Source organism: Cupressus sempervirens, chromosome 2, assembly GCF_028749045.1.
Source record: "Cupressus sempervirens isolate cs-2001-9-10 chromosome 2, ASM2874904v1, whole genome shotgun sequence".
NCBI lineage: Eukaryota > Viridiplantae > Streptophyta > Pinopsida > Cupressales > Cupressaceae > Cupressus > Cupressus sempervirens.
The window spans coordinates 162,227,935-162,249,274 of NC_143119.1; the positions used below are offsets into that span (position 1 = coordinate 162,227,935).

Genomic DNA, 21,340 nt, shown 5'->3' on the forward strand with positions numbered 1-21,340 from the left:
AAATCTTCATCTGTATTACATCCATAAGGAGCTATTGCTGACTAGCTTTACATTGTATATGGTGTCTAAAAGCAAACATCATGATCAAACTTCAACATTGCATTTTCCAAAGAAAAGAATTGCAGACAAGCAAAACAAAAGGCCTCAAAATGCAAGTTACAAATTTAATTTATCACAAAGCCAAGATCCATTTTCTGATTACAACCTAGTACAAATGCAGAAAATTGAACTCTATATTTTTAGTAAAATTCAGCAAAGAACCCAACCATGCTCTCTGTCTTCGCTCTTTTACACAAGGCTCCAAGCATGGCCATCAAAAGATGACAGAGATGTAAACAAAAAGAACAGCAGCTTCAGACAGGTTTATTTAATCCTCAACATCAGCTACACCATCCTCTTCACTCACCATTACAAGTAAAAGGAAAAGCAATAAATCACGCCAAACAGTACATTAAATGCAGTTATACACATCTATTAGATGTGAAAAGAGAAAGATATGCAGTTCTCTTATACAAAGCTTTGGGATATACTAAAAATTACAGTAATGGTACACCTTGAACGAGGCAAATTTACTACAACAGATCATCGCAGTGCCCCAAAAGTCACCTGGTGAAGGATGATATGTAACACAATTAGTGAAATCCAGTTCTCATGCTTCAACATTCACCAGACAGACTGTGATGCTTGAATTCATTTACTGTTACCATAGTCCAAAATATGCAAATTTTACTTAAGGCACTCTCATTCAGATCCTCAGTGTGGTATTCCATGTTCTTCTATTCTGTAGCTGCAACAGATGAATTAGTGAGTGAGTTGACAGTTGACACAGAAATGTATAGGTTGATATTTCTCCTGACTAAAGCCAAGTAACTTCACAGGCTCATGGCACAATGTTCTCCCGCTTCTAACTTGTCCTTGCTTTGTCTGTGCAATCAAAACTCTTTCTTGCTTTCTCAAAGTGATCAGTACTTTTTCTGGACTTATCACCACGATCAATGCTTTTCCGTGACTTCTCACGTCGGTCTGTACTACTCCTTGCTTTTTCAGTTCTATTGTCCCGCCGATCAGTGCTAGTTCTTGATTTTTCTGGATGATCAATGCTGCTCGATGATATCTCTGATCTATCCACACTTTTCCTTGACTTTTCTGGCTGGTCAGTACTCTTTCTTGATGGGTCAGAGTACTCAATGCTCCTTCTTGAACCATTTCTTGGCAATGGTACCTTTCCCACTGTTGAAATAAACTTTTTCAGATGCCTTATATATTCTGGATACAGCTCCAAATTGCAATGACCACCACCGTTTAACCATAAAGGTTCATACTTCTCCTTGCAGAGCTCCCACAATTGTTTACCATGTGAGAAATCAACAACCTCATCTGAAGTTCCCTGCAAAGTAATCATATTTGACTTCAATATCAATCTTTGATACAAAAAATCATTATCAAGAAATGTGGTAAATGAAGGCCTGCAACACAATTCCAAAGAACAAAGACAAGCAATAATCTAGCAACATAAAGGAGAGATCAATATATATCCTAAATTTTTCGGCAAATGTAATTGACTTGTTGAGGACATTTCCTGGACAGCTCTCTATGCTAAAAGTCAAACTGAACAATGAAAATCCAAAGTTTTAGTGGAAAATATTTTCTTTGTCCACTTCTAAGTTAGGTTTCACTCATAATAAGTTCACCTAAATTAATTTGAAACTAGATTCAAAATTGATCATGTAATTAAGGGAGATTTAATCTCTAAGACAGATCGCATAGTTGAAACCCTAGGACGAGCCATTTATCTTCATGTCCCTCAATGTATTTAATCTCCAAATTTACCTTTCATCTAGAAGACCTAATCTTTGATGTTTCCCCGTCATATTTTGCTTTTTAAGCTATACATTATTTGAAAATTCAAGCAAGACTTTTATACAGATTTCAACAACAGAGGTTTCTATTCATGAAACTAAAAGTATATATACACAAATAAAGGTCAAAGCTTTTTCATTAAAAAATAGCAAAATACTGAATAAATATTTTCTTAAACCCAAACCAGTTTTGAAGAGGCATTAAAATCAAAAAAACCTTGTTAAAGAGAAGACTAATACCACAATAATTGGTTGCTACAAATTTTGTGCTAGCTTCTTTCCCTACCAAAACAAGTAACAAGAACCCACCTCAGAAGTCTCAACCTCAAGAGGAGTATTTGCCATGTTTGAATAATCTAAATCAATAGTATTATGCCCAAACAGATGCAAGAGAACTGAGACCAAAAAACAAGAGACAAAGGACATTTGTGATTAAAAATATTAAGAAGAACAAGAAATGGTAGCAATTGGTTAAAATTGGCTGCTCGCACTAGTGCCACCAAGTTAACATAATGCACATCCTAACAATGAAGACATTAAGGAGAGCATATCCTTTCCAACAAATGCTTAATGGAGCCCTTGAAATGCAGCTGAACCGAATAGATGAATTGTTTCCCCAAGATCCTAAACCAAATTGTACTTACAGATCATAGTCAAAATAGGTAACCTTACAAAAACCTATTGCCTTTAAAGGTGCAAACCTACACACACACACACACATATAACAGACCATACTCCAAATAGGTATATATATATATATATATATACGGAGACGCGTCCCCACTGTTTTTGGGTGCGGCACCCAAGATGAGGGGACGGCATTCCCACGTCCCCAACGGCGCCACCAACTTGTCACCACGAGGGGGACGTCCCTGCATCCCTGTTTGGGGGCTTGGGTACGGGGACGTGTCCCTCGAACCAGCTGGGGACGGCCAGCCGGCCCCCTTTTTGACACAAAAAAATGCAAAAAAAAACATTTAAAAGGTTTTGTTTTGTTGTTTTTTATTGTTTTCTGTCCCTGAGCCTCAAGTTGACATGGATGATTAGACACCTCTAGGCAGCCTCTACTGCATTTTGGCGCCCCTTGGGCCATTAGTACTTGACGTTTTGTAGTTTGTACTTTGAGGCTTGGATATTTGAAGTTTGAAAGTTGAAACATTGAACATTGTGATCACATCATAGTTGATGCTACTTGATGTAATTAAGTTTATGATGCCATTGAATAATTGATGAGATAATGATACTCATACTTTTGCTAAATTGATAATTAGATATCTATGACTTTTGAATTTGCTTAATTATTTAATTTATTTGATAGAAGTTAGAACTTAGAACTTAGATCTCTTTTGTTGTTCATAAATCATTGTTCCATGTTCAATGCAATGTAAAACTAAACTAGCAATAGCGGTCTTGATGAACTTATACTTCATATTTATGTCTTATATTGGTATACATCTTTTTATAATTAGCATTTTAAGTATCATATGTATAGTATATACTATATACCCCCATTCCCCCCTCCCATCCCCCACTGCCATCCCCAAATTGAGGCCCCTTTGTCCCCGTCTTTGAAACTTGTTCCCTTGTCCCCCCGTCCGCTAGGCTGGTGTAACTCTGAAATATATATATATAGACCCCTGTCCCCACCTCCCATCCCCTGCTGCCATCCCCAAATTGAGGCCCCTTTGTCCCCCTGTCCTGGAAACTTGTTCCCCCGTCCCCCTGTCCCCCAGGCTGGTGTAACTCTGATATATATATATATATATATATTGCAAGAAAACTCAACACAAATTTGAAGAAAGAATAAACCAATTGAATCAATGAGTTTATAATAGTAAGCATATCACATTCATATCTCAAAAGTCATTCCACATCTGATATAGCTGAAAAGCATACCGTCTGTAAGCCAGTTAAAATGTGGTGAGACAATTGTGGACCAACCAATGAATACTTGCGAGCTGAGTGCAGTGTCACAAATCAATTCATAAAATAAAACTACATGCATTATATCCCTTGCATAGTTCTCTTGAGTGCTCATATAGTGCCAAGATGCTTCACATTTTGCTATACATCTAGCCATATTGCTTCACTCACAGCAGCATATATCAGACTCAGCAGTTCTGTGCAGTGCACCACCAACACAACCTTGGGATTTATTTGACCATAGTTGAAACAACTGGACTTAGCAATAACTTTGCCTGACCCAAAAAATCCGCAATATCTTCTGCTTTCATGTGTGCACGACACCTGGGAAGCCCTGCACCACAGGAATTGGCCTAGTCAACTCTCACTTACCACTATAGCATCCAGCACATGGTGGCGCACTATGCCAAAGGTAATCATACCATATGTATTTGACACAAAATCCTATCCACATGCCACATGACGACATGTTGGACACATCATCAGAGACATGGCTGTCAGCTGTTGACCAGCACATATAAATCCTATGATTGAAAACCATGTCATGTCACTTTTCCTTGGACGAGAATAATTAATAATATATTTTATGTTGGGCACAGTAATTTAAAATTTGGGCTCAACGTAACAATATTATTATGATTAAAATAAAAGGTATTTTAATTCTTTAAATACTTGGAAGAAAATTTAAATCCAAAGACCCAATTTAGAAAGGTATATCAAGGAATTGCCTGGCCTAATTTCATCATCACAATTTCAATTGGCATTCTTCATTTTAAGCGTCTTCAATTTTGTATCTAACAATGAAAACCTTTGGCTGTATTTCTATGGTCCACAAGCATGAAAACCCTCTTAGCTCTCCTCTCTGGAGACAAAGATGAAAACTCTTGACTCTCGCATTGTCGATTCTACATCAAGGGTTGCATTGACCTTTGAGCTTGGTGTGCATGAATTCTGGATTGGCAATAAAGCATTTTCAGACAAACTATTAATCACTGATTTCCAGAGTTGTTATCATCATTGAATGCCATCGCCATCAGTGGAGGAGCAAGCACTTTTATTGCTAATCAGTTGCATCCTTTTGGAAGGTGCTGGCAAATTATACCTATTTTGAAAGTATACGTGGTGAATTTCCAAGCAAGAGTTTGATTGAACTAGTGTAAACACTATTCTACAAATCCTGCCACAACAGTTTATACCATTTGCAGCCTTAAAGGAGGAGATTGCAGCTAGGTAACAGGTCTACATTCAGCCGCACCTCATTCTATGGGTATCAATTGCCATTTTGGAGCTTTGCTCACAGGAGATAGAAACATTGTACAATCAGATCATGGGATTCCTATCATTTTAAAAAGTGTCTGATCTAATATATGACAGCCTCCAACAACAAGCAATCAATCCATCCTTGGACCTGCTGTTAATCCTTCACATCCGTGACAATTCTCAGCATTATTTGGAGGCTTGTACAGGCCTGTTTATGACTGTAACCAGCACAGGGGTGGCCAAATAAGTTGTAGATATCCCCCCAGCTATTAGACTGACTGTAGCATCAGTTGGTGAGTGCATTTTGGCTTAATTCTTAAGTTTCTTACTTCAGTATAACAACATTGCTTATTTACAGTTAGTTTTTACATTGAATAAAATATTATCTGGAGAGGTTGCAAACTTCTGTCATATAGATTACCAACAATAGTTGATCTGAATTTTCTTATACACCAGGTGACGTTAAAGGATCTCAATTTCTTTCTGTTTCAGTTTGTATCGACGTTACAAGTAGTTCCATATAGCTGTTTCTCTTTTGAAGTTGAGAAAAATACCAAAAAATGTAAAGAAAGGCAAAATTCTACATTGCTCTTACACAACATATGGTTGTGGGAAGTCAACAAGACAGACAATGCAGTCCAACTAGGCAATTCAGCGCTCCAAATGGATCTTTTGTGAATCTTCAGGATCGCTGCAAATGTAATAATATTGCCTTCAAGGTATATATGTTCCAAAAGCAGCACTCCTAATATAAATAAGTGTAAGCCATGAATAGACATGTCCCTTTAAGGGAAATGCCTATTTGTTTATTAATAATTAATATTAAAACCATAGTTATAGTATTAATATATTATATTAATCTATAATATATATCCATAGTTATATATATTATTATTATATTAATTTATCTCATATAATAATAAACACAAATATATAATTATATATAGGTTTATCGAACTGAAGCTACCACACATCAACACTCCCTCTTAGCTAGGGAGGATAAACACAAGATACATATTACCTCAATATAAGAATACCTTTGATCAGAAGATATTCAACATTTTGATATTACATTTGATTTCATGAGTATTGGTCTTCCAGAATACCAACATATGATATTCACTAATTACTCAAATAGGGTTTTGATATCACATCTAATATCAAGAGTATTGGTCTCCTAGAATATCAACATCCAATATTCACTAAGCACTCAAATAAAGTGAGATATCACATCTAACATCACGAGTATTGGTCTCCCAGAATATCATATGATATTCACCAATTACTCAAAATAAGGTTTGATATCACATATGATATCAAGAGTATTGGCCTCCCAGAATATCAATGATATTCACTAAATACTCTGCGTAATGGTCTCCCAGAATGTTGAGATGCAAGACATTCACCATTTACTAAATTTGTTTGATCTCATAAAACAAGTTATTGTAATATTGTCACCTTACAACAACTTCTCCAAATACAAGTGATGATCACTTGGAAATCATCACTTCCCCATGATATACACTGGGGTAAGCCCAATAAAATCACATAGCCACGTGGTATATTCACGAATCACAATCCTCTTAACTGCTACAATTTATTGATCACTAGAGAATCCTTCTCAACGTGGTTTACTCCCCCTGTTTAATAAGATCAAGATCGCCAAAGGTTAAACAAATCACATCCTCTATCTTGCTCCCTCTCTTTCTAGGTTGCCCATAATGAAATATCAAGCTCCCTCTAAATCTCAATCTCCCTCTTTTCATTGCAAGAACATTCTCGGAGGAAAAGATCAAGGCACATAGCTTTTATAAAAATAAGAGAGAGACTACAATAATAAATAGTATGCGTAATGACATAAAATCATTTCAATAACATAGATAAAGATGTAATTTAAATATATACTTTGAATATTGAATGCATATATGCATGTATTCAATATACTAAGTATATATCTTTAATCTATGGCTTCACATATTATTACTTTATATATTTATATAATCACCATATATTGTTTCAGCTATACTATCTCATATAATATAACTAGAAAATAATATTTAATAATGAAACATATTACTATAATATAAAATGAAGATATAACAATAATAATGTAAAGAAAATACATTACCTTACATAATCTATGGGACATGATGCTCTATCAATAGTCATCACCATTGAAAGGGTGTCTCATAAGACTTGGCATTAGACATCATTTCTATCTATTGTTTGGCTTCAAGTATCAATTATTCGTGTCTTTACACTTGTGTACATCCTTTTTATTGGATTATTACTAATTTGCATGTTTACAAACATATAATATACTCTCTAATCTTATAGACGAACGCACTTATTTCAAGTAGTTGTTGATGTCACTTTATTCATCAAATTTATATGTATGTATGTCATAGTTTGACCACATAGGAGCCACGTAATTTCTTTTCCCAAGACACATGGGCCCCTATCTCCCTACGATGGTGCTTGGCTTATCAAAAGAGGGCTTGTACTCCAAGGCGGGCGAGTGGTGGTTGCAACTAACATAAACATTTTGACTACCCTCTATGCATAATGCTTCTAATGTTCTCATGGAGCATGATAATCAATCTCTCCATCTCCGCACTCTTCTCACCAAGACAATTCCCTATTCTTTTACCACGCCAATCCTAGTACTCACCACCAGCAAGTATATATGAGCAACCCAACTCAATATTGAGCTAAATATTTCAACCTCTATTCTTTTGAACTTTGGAGTAAGTGTCATGCCAGTTTTGTGTGAAAACCTAGTGTTGTCCCACTCCTATACTTTTTAAGCTTTGGTTGTCCATTCTTGACAATAACCTGCTGAACTGAGTATTTTGATTCGCACCACCAACACTAGCAGTGTTACCAATAGGAGTATTTGTGGCATCGTCACCAACAATAGAGGAATGAGAAGTGGTTGCACCATCACCTCTTTCCTCCATCAATTGAATATATTACATCTAAATTCTTGTCAATTGGGACAAGCTGTAATAGTCAATTGTGACTTGAAGATGTTCTTTATCTATTATGAGGATTGTGCTGCTTTCTCCGTTACCTCATCAAAAATCTTTGTATGTTGAAAATTGCTTAACCACCTCCTCATATTTTTCAATGTTTAGAGGAGATCCACACAAGATTCATTTATCATGAAGTTAGTATACCCCAATACCTGGTTAGATCATGTAGCATGGCTCCATTTCCGAATAGTTACCAAGATTGGGTATCGAGAGAAAGATCTTGGGTGATTAATGAGCCTGCCTTCGTACATCCAGGAACCTTGCAAGTATCGATGTGCACTGGAAGTATTGATTGACGCAGATCAATAAATGATTATCCTAAGTACCAAATGATGTGCTACAAAATCTGCTAATGTCACTCGGGCTAAGGAGAAGCGACACCGGTCTGAGGCACTAGCAATGTTGACCCCAAAATTTGAAAAATAACTAATAGATCTTTTGTCGTATTTAGGTTGACAAAATCATATCACACACTTGCAACATGGCTCTAATACCATGTAAATTTTCAGGATTGCTGCAAATGTAATAATATTGCCTTCAAGGTATATATGTTCCAAAGGCAGCACTCCTAATATAAATAAGTGTAAGCCATGAATAGACATGTCCCTTTAAGGGACCATGTCTATTTGTTTATTAATAATTAATATTATAACCATAGTTATAGTATTATTATATTCTATTAATTTATAATAAATATAAACCATAGTTTTATATATATATATTATTATTATATTAATTTATCTCATATAATAATAAACACACACATATAACTATATCTCATAGATAATAATATAGGTTTATCCAATTGAAGCTACCACACATCATCTTTATATGTTCACACTATGCACCTGCTTTCACAATCCATGGTCCTTTTCTTGATCATGGGAATTCACATTCCTAGCATTATTTGCAATTCAATCTCACGTATTCACCCCTGTTCTGCCACTAAATTGAAGAAGTATTTTCAATAACATCACACTTTCTGAATGTGTTATGGCTTTTTGCTCCTTGTCCTTTATGTTCCAATGCCATCTAGAATTTACAATATTATCTAGGTGATTTGCATCACCTAGATAGGGTAATGATTGTCCTCCTATGCTTAAATAAGATCAGCTTGTAAAGATTTTGCGGATTCACTCAAAGCAGACTATTACAGTTACCCTATTAAAAATGCTGATATAATTGAGAATCAATCATAGAACATTTTGGAGACTTGCAAGTCTCCAATCAATTATCAAGTTGATTATTCTATAAGCTCTATGACTTCTTCCCTAGTGAATTATCATTCTCAAATATATGCTTGGATAGCTAGCCTCTATTCCTTGAATCATAGTAGTCATTATTTTTGATAAAAAAGCAGCCAAAAACTAGGGGGCTGAGACCTATACATCGGTAGTGGAACCACCAACAAAAACCTACTGACAACCAGCACAAGACCAGCTGACAACCAGCGAACAACCAAACAATCCCCCTAACGGTTCATATAAAAAACATAATAAACACTATACCAGTATATAGAGTTACTAGTAGTCACATAGTAGTCATTGTTATCATAGTAGTCATAGCTATGTTGATTAACTCCTCCATTTTCCATCTTCCTTACTTATTTCATGAGTTCTTTTTCCCCACCCGAGCAAGAACATGCCACTTTTATTGTCCCCTGTCAAAACCTTAATTTATCTTATATTTTTAGATTAGATTCTCCTCTATCTACTTTTCGATGTTAAAATTTCTCTATATATTTTGCCATGAGAAAAGGTGTTTTTTCATTTAATTAATTTTATTATACTATATTTATTAATATTAATATTAATGTTTTGATATTAATGCACATCATATATGCTTAAATTTATTTAGTTTGATTATTAATTTAATCATTGCAGAAATCATATTTTATTGTTTTATATAATAAAATTTAATCATCATTTGATTTGTTTTCACACTTTAACATTATTATTATAATGTAATACATTATGTGATATTATAACATGAATATAATATTATAATTTTATCACTATTTTATTCATTTTATTTTTTATTAATTATTCATTTATAATTTAATTATATAAATCTTGTTTTGACAGGGATATCACACTGTGAGGAAGATTTTATTGTTTGGTTTTGATCAATTTTCACCTCGAAAATCATGTTTGGTTTCTCTGATTTTTCTCAAAAAATTGTGGCTTTTTGTAGTCTGTTTTGGGTCATCATGCTCATATATAATGTATTATAATGTAATACATTATGTGATATTATAACATGAATATAATATTATAATTTTATCACTATTTTATTCATTTTATTTTTTATTAATTATTCATTTATAATTTAATTATATAAATCTTGTTTTGACAGGGATATCACACTGTGAGGAAGATTTTATTGTTTGGTTTTGATCAATTTTCACCTCGAAAATCATGTTTGGTTTCTCTGATTTTTCTCAAAAAATTGTGGCTTTTTGTAGTCTGTTTTGGGTCATCATGCTCATATATAATGTATTATAATGTAATACATTATGTGATATTATAACATGAATATAATATTATAATTTTATCACTATTTTATTCATTTTATTTTTTATTAATTATTCATTTATAATTTAATTATATAAATCTTGTTTTGACAGGGATATCACACTGTGAGGAAGATTTTATTGTTTGGTTTTGATCAATTTTCACCTCGAAAATCATGTTTGGTTTCTCTGATTTTTCTCAAAAAATTGTGGCTTTTTGTAGTCTGTTTTGGGTCATCATGCTCATATACAAAGTTTGGAGGGTTTACCAAAATTTCCTCAAAATTCTGCTAGTTGCTCTCAGTGTTTGTCTTTGTCTCCAGGGAAAAGCAGCTACATTATCGAACATCAGGTACGATGTTTTTGTGATGATTTAGGACCAAATATTTTTCTGATTTTGGGAGGCTTAGTGGTAGAGTCAGTGTCAAGCTTTTGTCTCTTGTTGTAAAGCATTCTAAAGAGGGGGATGACCACCTCATTCTTTTTTGGACGGATTTTGGCTACTCTTGGTCATTGGCATTTTGCAAATTCTGGGAGGGTCTCAACAACAGCAGAATGTTTTGAAGAATTTGTGACCAAAAGACAATATATAAATTTTTGCCTCTAGAGTCGATGCTAAAAAAAAAAATACACAATCAAATGCAGAAACAAAAAAAATCCATTTCAAATGGATTGTGGATATCTGATAAGATCAAAAGACAACAGTTAGAGAACAACCATTACAAGAGGGTATTAGAATATTATGATGTTTCTTTATGGTCATCTTAGTTAGTCTTTAGTTTATTAAGAAGTTTCTATTTTCATCTTTAATTCACAATTGTTTCTTTTAGAAACATCATCTTTGTAAATCTACATAAGGAATTTTCATCTCCTCTCTTTAATACAACAATTATGACAGCATTGATTTACCATAATACATCCTGGAAAGCTAAAGAATACCTGTTTTTTGCAATATTAATTTTGATTTGCTAAAATGGCTCTTCTCCAGGGACGTCAGAACTTTTGGGTTGAGAGGTTCTTCTATTGCTAATCAGCATGGAGTTTGCACATATAGCTAAGCAATTGGCCCTTCTTGACAAGCACACTTTTCTGTTTTAAACTGGCTGACATTGACTTTTGTGGTAAGGATTCCATTGGTTGGAGCACCACTTGTTTCACTCAATCCTATCTTCTTTCAATCAATCTGCTCTCATATCATCGAACAAATCCCCAATTCTGTCTGTTTTTTGTTATGATCTATGTTCCCCTGAGTTTCTGATACAAGGACGGTGGCACAGATTTTAAAAATGGCAAATTTTGTTGGCGATTTTGGGGACAGGGGGGACGGCAAACAAGGACAGCTATATGTATATGTATATGTATATGTATATATATATAAATATATAGTTTTAAAACTCGGTATTGGTAAAAACTCGGCGAAAAATTCGGCAATAAATCAGCACTTTTATTAAACATTTGAAAATATAAAATTTCTTAAAATATTCTTAAAAACGCATACATATATCAAATTTGTAGAATATATAATAATTTGAAAATTAAGATATCCACCATATATCATTTAAAGTTCAAACCAATATTACAGTATTAGAAAATAGATTTACAAAATAACAAACAATAAAATAAATACTAAAACCTATATAGGTTTTAATTAAAAATAAATAAAATTAAGTTTTAAAGTTCTAAAATTTAAACAATGAAACATTACAAAGTTTAATTTTAAATATAGGTTTTAATTATAAATAAATAAAATTAAGCTTTAAAGTTTTAAAGTTTAAACAATGAAACATTACAAAGTTTAATTTTAAATAAATATATTAAAAAAATTAAAAGAAAATTTTTAAAATACCTAGTTTGAAGTCGATACAGGCTGGGAGTCGATGGTGGCTGGAAGTGGGTGCCTGCAGATGCAGGTAGCCATGCGGCCATTGAATGGAAGGAGCCACCGAAAACAAAGAGCCGCCGTAAAAGTCTAAACAATGTGTGCCTCAGGATAAGTACAAACTAAAAAAAAAAAACCCTAACACGCAAGCATCAATGACCGACGACTTTTAACCGATTTTTTGCAATGATATTCTCATTTTCACGCAATATATTCTGATAATTTCGCCGCGAGTTTTTCCTTTATTTTGCTGCCAATATATGGTGCGATATATTCGGCCTGTAAAGTGGACCGCGAGTCTGGTGATATATCACCGATATTTTAAACTATGATACACACACACACACACACACACACACACACACATATATATAGGGAGATTTTAAAATATACATAGAAATTTGCAAATATACATGTCATTCATATGAAACTAAGGACAAAGCATGTCATTTAAACATTATAGAACCATAACACAACATTTGAATGCCATATAGGAAATAATATCCAATTTTAGTACTCAATTGTCAAAATGCATATCAATATCAATGAATGATATCATAAGGATAAACATGATAAATCTGAAAATCTAAATCTAAATATGCCCAAAGCTATACACCCAAAAGCTAGAGGGCTGCCATAAAGTAATAACTAATAAATATCAATGTATCATAATCATGTTCACGTTCAACATAAAAAACAAAACATAGAAAAATGAAGCAGATCGTTGCTCCTATTCTACCTCTTCTTGCAAAATTAAAACTCCAGCCAGCTGCAACACAAAATGTAAACCAAAAAAATGACAAAACAACTAAAATGTGGCATCTTTAAACCTTTTAGAGCATTTGGAGGGGTGGGGCCAAACTGGGTGACCTAGTTAGGAGCCTTAATATTATTTTTTTGCGTATAAAAATAATTTAAAATTTAAAATTTAAAAAAAAACATTTGGGGACAGTTGGTCGTATCGTTACAGTCGGGGGATGTTTAGGCATCCCCTTTCCATACCGGGGACAGCCAGCCGTCCCCCTTTTTCTCCAGCCATCCTTGAGTTTCAAGGATGTCCCCTAGTACTTTGCATTTTTTGGGGACAGCTAGGGGACATCCCCTACCCGTCCTCCCGTCCCTGGGATGTACCTGTCTCAGAAACAAGGGTATTTTGGCCGGGGACGCGTCCCCAAGGAACATAGGTTATGATTCTTTGACCAAAAGTTTTGCTGCATGATCACTTTGCCCCTCAAGTTCAACTATGTATAATGTTTTGCTTCATTCCATCAATTTTAGATCACAAATATTATCCCTAGTGATGGATCATGGAGTGCAATCTATTGATGCAAAATCAAACGCATGGCTTTCTATAGATACTCTTTGTATAAGTTATACTTGACAACCAGTTAGCCCATGACTAATGTGTGGTTTAAGGGTTAAGTAGGGTTTATCCTTCAACCTTAACCATAGGGTTGTTAGATGTCAGGATATATGAAAATGTTCATATTTTACAAGATAATGAAAAGACGCTTTAATTGGGTTAGACTATAATCGCAGGGTTAATCAAAGTGATCCTTTCCATTATAATATCATAGTTAGAAAACTCAGCGGACTCGCGAGTCCTGTGCCTGGCCAAGTTGACTTGCCAGACTCACGAGCCAAGGCCCTAGCGAGTCCAAGTCAATGACTTGTGAGTTTTAGGAAGGACTCTTGAGTTTTTAGTAAGGACTCGCATTTTTTTAGGAAACGTCAAAGCAGACCTAAAATACTTGTTTTTATTTTGTCGAGTCCTAGCCGAGTATTTTGCTGAGTCTGGAGTCTGAGTCCGAGTCTAAATCATATTTTGGGCTGATGAGTCCACAATGAGTCCAGTTTTCAAACTATGATTGATATTGTATGGTCAAAACCCTACTTGAGAGTATCATTCTATGTCAATTGAATTTATGCTAGCATACAACCATACCTACCATACAATGTTTGGATTTTTAAATAGCACCCAAGCTAGACAGGCATCTCTCAAAACTACATCGAAAGTACTACTTATAAACATGGATGGATCCACTTTGGTTGGTTGTATATGCATACAGGGATGCAAAATGTTTTGATGCTTTTTGCTCTCACCTCTAATTTATGATGGATATTGAACTGACTTAATTAACGGGCAAACTAAAGTGATCATTTGGTTGGAGAAAGGTGGATATTCTTATAATGTACAACTCAAAGCAAGGAATATGGGATGAGATTCTATCTTGCATGTAAGACAGCTAACATAAATAAAATCAAGCTCTACATGGCTCTTTTGGGAGAAAACCATTTCAATTTTGTTTGGGGATCCATCCATTGGCACCCATAAATTTAGCTCCCATCATTAAATTGACAAGAGACAAATCACATGCATAGAAGGAATTAGTCAAAGAAAAGAAAAAGTTCATTGAATGTGTTCAACACATTAAGGAACAGGTGCATGGCATCATAAAGAAAGCTAGGGTCATGCACAAGCAGTTTAATGTAAACGAGTATTGGTGGTAAAGTATGGTTGCATATAATTCAAAGATTGAAAGATCACAAGAAAGAAATCAAAGCACTCCCTAAGAGTCATGAATCATAATCAAGAAGGGAGGAGAGAATGCGTTAGAGCTAAATCTTCCACCCAAATGGGTATCCAATGTGGAGCTCCTCTGCCCATATTTCCAACCTTTTTGGGCTTCCTGAATATGATCTTGATTGCATTATACATACAATGACATATAAAAATCCTGTATCCAAGATCAGAGCAATCCAAAACCATAGAATGCTACTAGAACAGGTTGTCAAAGTAGGTCAGCCTGTCCACCAAGGAAAGTGGTTCACCAAGAGCTAGATAAGAAAGAAATTTACAAAGTTCTCACAAGCAATATTTCTGGAAAGGCGTTTCATGACTAAGTCCCAGGAACATGATGAAATGGAGTTTGTCACCTGTCAAGAAGTAACTGATCTAGGTTATAGTCCAGAATATAATTCCCAGGGATCTGAATTGTGGATGACACCATTTCCATTTTCTAAGAAATATGTGTCAACATTTATCATCAAGAAAGTGACGAAACCCAACTTTGTCTATCTAGTTGTCTAAAAGGCAAGTCCAATGTGGATTAAAAATGTTGGAACTCTGAGTTGTTATGGCAAAGGTACACAAAATCAAAGAAAAAACAAGCGGGCCAACAAATCAATTCCAGTTCCCAATATGCATGTACAACTCAACATCAATTAAAAATTATAACCATTGGATGTGGCTTCAACACTCCAATAACTGTCGGAAGTAAAACAATTCCAACTTCCAGTACTCTATTTTCATTTGCCATCCTACATTAGTCTCTAAAGGTGTATCATTTGTAGGTCCAGTTTAAGAAGGGCATAGATTGAATGTCTTCTCAGATATTTTTAATATCGTACATTACCATCATATGATTAATATATTCCATATCAATTTTGACTTCTGTGTGTTAAATGCATTTATTTCCTCTTGCTTTTCTCTCCATTATTTTCATGAATTTAATGTCTTTGTACCTCATTCAATTTGACAGATTAATGTTTTTTGCCTGAGTAACTCCTACGGCCTCAATGAAGACTACTTTTGAATAATAGGCAATATAATGCTCATTAAGATTGGATTTATTCAGGAATATCTCCCAATATGAGAGCTGAACTCAGTAAATTGCCCTATAAAATGATGAAGTCACCAATGTTTTACCATTAAATCAAATTGCATTGGTAGCAGAAAAAATTCTTATTCCACAGATTACACACATTTAATCAGCTAATAAACCAAACTTAATCCACTAACCTCAGCATGCTCCTAAAGCATGTGAAAATACCAGGGAAACACGGGGACACATTCCAATTTTTGGGATGTCTTGGGGATGTGGACACCTTGGGAATGTTCTCAGGCCATCCCGAAAATAGCACGAATCAGAGGGACTGTACCCAAAACATGGGGAAACAGAACGTTTGTAGGCCGACCCCACAACCTGACCATCCCTTGCAAAATATAAGGGGTTTCTTTTCTATTCAGCTATGTACAGACTAAAATAAAATTTCACAAATTGATGCATCATTTCACCAGGCAAAATACTTAGCATGATATGTAACATAAATTTTTATGTTTCATACTCTAATGTTTTTTACTGTATTTTTCATAGTTACACCGCCCTGGGGGACGAGGGGACAGCGGAACGGGAGGATAGAGGGGCCTTAATTTAGGGATGGTGGGGGGATGGCAGGGGGTCAGCGACAAGGGATAGGAGGTGGGATATATATATATATATGGTACTTAAAATGCTAGTTATGAAAATATGTATTGCAATATAAGATATAAAGATGTAAAAGAGTAAATACTTGAGCATTGCATTGAATTGGAACATCGAACATTAAACATAAATAGTCAACATCGGGGTGTCTCCCATCCTTGGTGGAGGTGGCGGAATCTGGTTGCGCTGCTAGGGACGAGGGGACGGAGTCCCCAAGTCACCAATGCTTTGAAGTCTCCAGGACGTGGGGAAAAAAGGGGGGGACACATCCCCATGTTACTATGGTATTTTTAAACTTTTTAATGACTTTATTTTAAAGCATATTTCATATTTTATTCTACATTATAAATATAGTTTTCTAAAGAAAACATAATATAAAATGTGTTATATTTATTGTATTTAATATTTAATGTGTATTTAATAATTATATAAATTCTACATTATTTAATAATAAAATAACATAATATATAATTGAATATATATAATACACTTTTGATGTAGATAATATTAAATGTATGATATGTTTACTATTTATCTATATTAATAATTTAAGACGATTATTTTCATTTTGCAAATTATTATTTATTGGCAATTATGACTAGCACTATTCTTATGATTTTATATGTAAATATGTGTATGTGTGTGTATAACTATAATGAAAGAAAAGAAAATTTGCTGTCCACTGTATTGGATTCCACTACCCACCCTAACTGACTGAGAATAAAAACATCTCTTGCTCTTTCATCCTGATGATGGATCACGTAATGTGATTCGAAACATTGATGGCAAAAATCGTTACACAATCTAATCCAGAAACTAAGTAATAATAAAAACATCTGTTAAGTCATTTCTTCAAAGAGCAATTCTAATTAGTGATGGTATCACGAAAACAGAAAAGGGACATTTGTGGTAATTCTTCAATTAAATCTTTGAGAAAAATTGCTAGAATACTCCCACCTGCCTATCATCCTCATGTGGAAAAGAAAACGGATCGTGAAGGAACCTCTTTTACCCTTTTAACTTGGGTAGCATATTGTTTCCTGGCATAAGGTCAAATTAAATATGGTAAAGACAGCAAGACCAAACTAAAAGTCATCTCCAAAGAACTCAATTGAAAATGCTATTTCCTCTCAGAAAGAGTAATTGTGAAACAAGGTATAGCAGGGGAATGGGCAATCGTTATTAAGCCTGCTCACATTTAAAAGGTGGAAAAATTTCTGGGGGTATATGGTAGCACATAAACAAATGATTTATGTTAAGCCATTATGAAAAAGCTCAAACAATCAGACTAATTGCTTCCTCAAATTAGAATGTGGAGGCATATTTTGCGAGTCATGACAGGTACAAAAGGGTAATGAGTGCTACGTTGACTAGTTCTTAAATATAACCTTTATGGCCATCTCATCATTGCCAAGCTCTGGATGCTGAAACATATATAGAGAAAATCATATAAAAATGCAGATGAGCTAACCAAGTGTGGACAACACAAGATCAAATAGATATTGGAATTAGACAAATAACATATGCCTCTACGAAGACATTTTGACTTTCTCTTAATGTTAAGTACCTTTTCCAAGTAAACTTCAAATTTGAAATTTGAAAAAACAAAAAATACGATTAAAGACATCAAATTTCCATAGTCCATAATATAACATCAAGTATACTCCTGGATTTGATTGCATAAACATTTTTCCATCAAATCCAGAAGCATTTGAGATCAAACAGTAAATACTGATAAAAACTCTTAACTAACTTGAAAAATATAAAGGATAAAATTGTTGTAGACAGGAGTAGAAATGCATTATATTAATGTAGTGTCTAACACTACATTATATTAATGTGGTGTCTAACACTACAATTGCATACTTAACATACTATATATATATGCGTGTGTACTACAATTTGTGTGTCTCCCCATTACAATATGTATATACTATAATATATGTGTGTGTAATCCAGAAGCATATATGATGCAACAGTGAACACAGATAAAATATTAATCAACTTGAAAATATGTAGTATTAAAACTCTGTGGACAGGAGCAGAAATGCATTCTATTAATCTACTGTCTAACAGTACAATAGTATACTTAACATACTATATATATGCATGTGTATGTGCTATAACTAGAATATATATGCTAGTTATCATGTCTATACATATAATTGTCAAGTAAACTTGTGCTCAACATATGTAGGATTAAAGCATCTTCTTAAGAAAAACAAAAGATACTTACATGCATGATAAGTACAGGGCAGTTCACCTGACCAATTTTATCAATATTCTGCACAAAAAAATAGCAGAGGAATAGAGTATTACTTCCAATTCCAGAAGGTGTCTTTTACTGTATATTCCTGGAAATTAAAATCATATTTTATGTAGTACCTTGTAAATATCAAACCAATAGGTACGCTTGACAGGATACATCACACGTAAACCTGACATTATTGGACTGTGCAAAACTACAGCTCTGAGTTGAGAAAGCCGTGATGCCAAATCCACAGTTGGACCACTTCCTACTGACTGACCGTACAGGATAACATCCTCCTCCCTTATTCCATATTTCTCTTCCAGACATCTATATGCAGCTTCAATGTCTGCATAAGTATTACATTCACTGGGCTGTTCAAGGGGCAAAAAAGAATCAAGCTTATAGTTATATTAATGTACTTGGAGAAAGTGGATCATTCTCAGTCGAAGAAACTTAAAGATTTGTTTTTATAGACATAGATGCTTATATATTCACCATCAACCACACTCAAAATGAGATTGTACAGGCAAAACATCCACGTTCTTATTACAAATGCCACACCTTTCCACTGGATTGTCCATAACCAGAATAGTCATACCTGCAAAACCAAGCGTCCAGTACCTGCATATGGTCAAAAGCTTGTCTCTCAAACACAAGAACTATTTAGTACCTATATATTAACTAAAATATTTTTAATAAGGAGATAAAGGAAGAATTTTAATAACATAGCTTAATTGTCGGTTATCTCAACTGACCAGTATTAAGACAAGTCAAAATCATATGTCCTAAAAAGCAGGAGAATAAGAGGTGCATTTCAATCAATTCCAGACCAACAAATACAAATGTTCTGTGTTCCATAATATTTTCTGGGCAAGTCTGTTGAAGAATAAATTCAGATATTTCAATAAAAATGGTCTGGTGCGCAAAATCATCTGTCTTTGAAAGGTCTAGAGACAAGGCGGGCATTTCAAGCAATTCTACACAAGTAATCCGTACCTCTGCTTGCTTTCCAGGGCTTACAGATAACTTGAGATGTAAATTCTTCAGCATACATATAACACATTACTATGTACAATAGAATCCATAATATTTTCTGTGGCAGTTTGTGAAAGAACAATGGGACATTCACAACTAAAACACAAATGTTGTATAGACCATGAGATACATAAAAAGTTCAGACTGGCAAACAATGGCCAAATGAATAACCCATTTTAAAGTAGTGGCCAAATGTGACACTAGATAACCATTTATGATTAAATTTTGAAAGTCAAGAAGGATCACAGATATAGCAGCACAAGAATGTGGTTAAAAATTTAACACCAGAACATTGAAGAAGTTAAAATAAATGTGAAAACCAAACAATTCATTTGAAATTAACTCAGAACGCACAAAGTGTTTGGGCCGCTACTGGGCTATACAGTATTAAAAAAATGTTTTAAGGAATCACAAATTGAATAGCATGTAGACAGAGAGTTTGACTATTGAGTATGCATGAAAACTAATCAAGTTACAACAGCTTACTTTCAGTAGGAAAATGAAACCACAAGAACTAGTTCATTCAAAATTGAACACCATGAAAGGCCAAGCATGCCAATCACTTTGTTTTTCTTTGCGTATTTGCACCAAGAGAAAAAATTGACTACACACAGAATATGACCATCACACACTGTAACAACCCAGACAAACAAGACTAAGTGAGCTCAGTGGCAAATACTACAGAACCAAAGTGATTTTGCAGTAAATATACGGCAAGTAATACACAGACAAATATTATTGAAGATTCCGTTATTTTTGTATATCCAGAATCCAGCTTCAAATTTACCAGACATAGAAGAAAGAAACAAAATTATATGACATTTAATGTCCAGAAATCTATCCTCCACAATAAAGTTGAAGTCAAGCATTTGTACAGAACACAGTAAACACTATTTTCCTAATTTTCCTCTCAAATGCCCAGAATTCTACAATTCCATCCTATTCTACTTATGTTGCTGGGCAAATTACAGGAATTCAATTTCTGAGGATATGGCCAAAAATTTGCAAACATGGCTGACTATAAGATAATGTTTGTAATACCCCAAAATTGGCTCATTGCCATAATCACCAATTCTAATCTATTTCAATCAATCCTAAGTTCTATGTCACTAGGCAATTTTAGTTCTGATTGTCGCTAATTGACTTAATTGTCAAACGCAGAAAACCTCAATTTGCATTAATTAGACTCTTCATTTAATTCCTAAAGTATTGATTCGTATTAGTCACATTAAACCTATCGATTAAGATTTAATTTAATTATTAAGTATTTATACTTTAATTAAATTAAATTATTTCCTAAGGCTAATGTACTAAGGAATTA

The 21,340-nt window shown here is 34.1% G+C and overlaps 1 protein-coding gene across 1 annotated transcript in view; it reads right to left on the minus strand.

Annotated features, from left to right (window-relative positions):
• Positions 1–332: 332 nt before the first annotated feature.
• The window catches only part of LOC149571548 (uncharacterized), a 43,216-nt gene continuing 22,208 nt past the window's right edge, over positions 333–21,340 (minus strand). The window contains exons 2-5 of the mRNA XM_089813065.1: positions 19,546–19,582; positions 19,119–19,355; positions 18,970–19,017; positions 333–1,387 (exon numbers count right to left, since the gene is read on the minus strand). Coding sequence (XP_089669191.1) covers positions 905–1,387; positions 18,970–19,017; positions 19,119–19,355; positions 19,546–19,582 — 805 coding nt within the window. The 3' untranslated portion in view covers positions 333–904. The remainder of the gene's footprint in view (positions 1,388–18,969; positions 19,018–19,118; positions 19,356–19,545; positions 19,583–21,340) is intronic.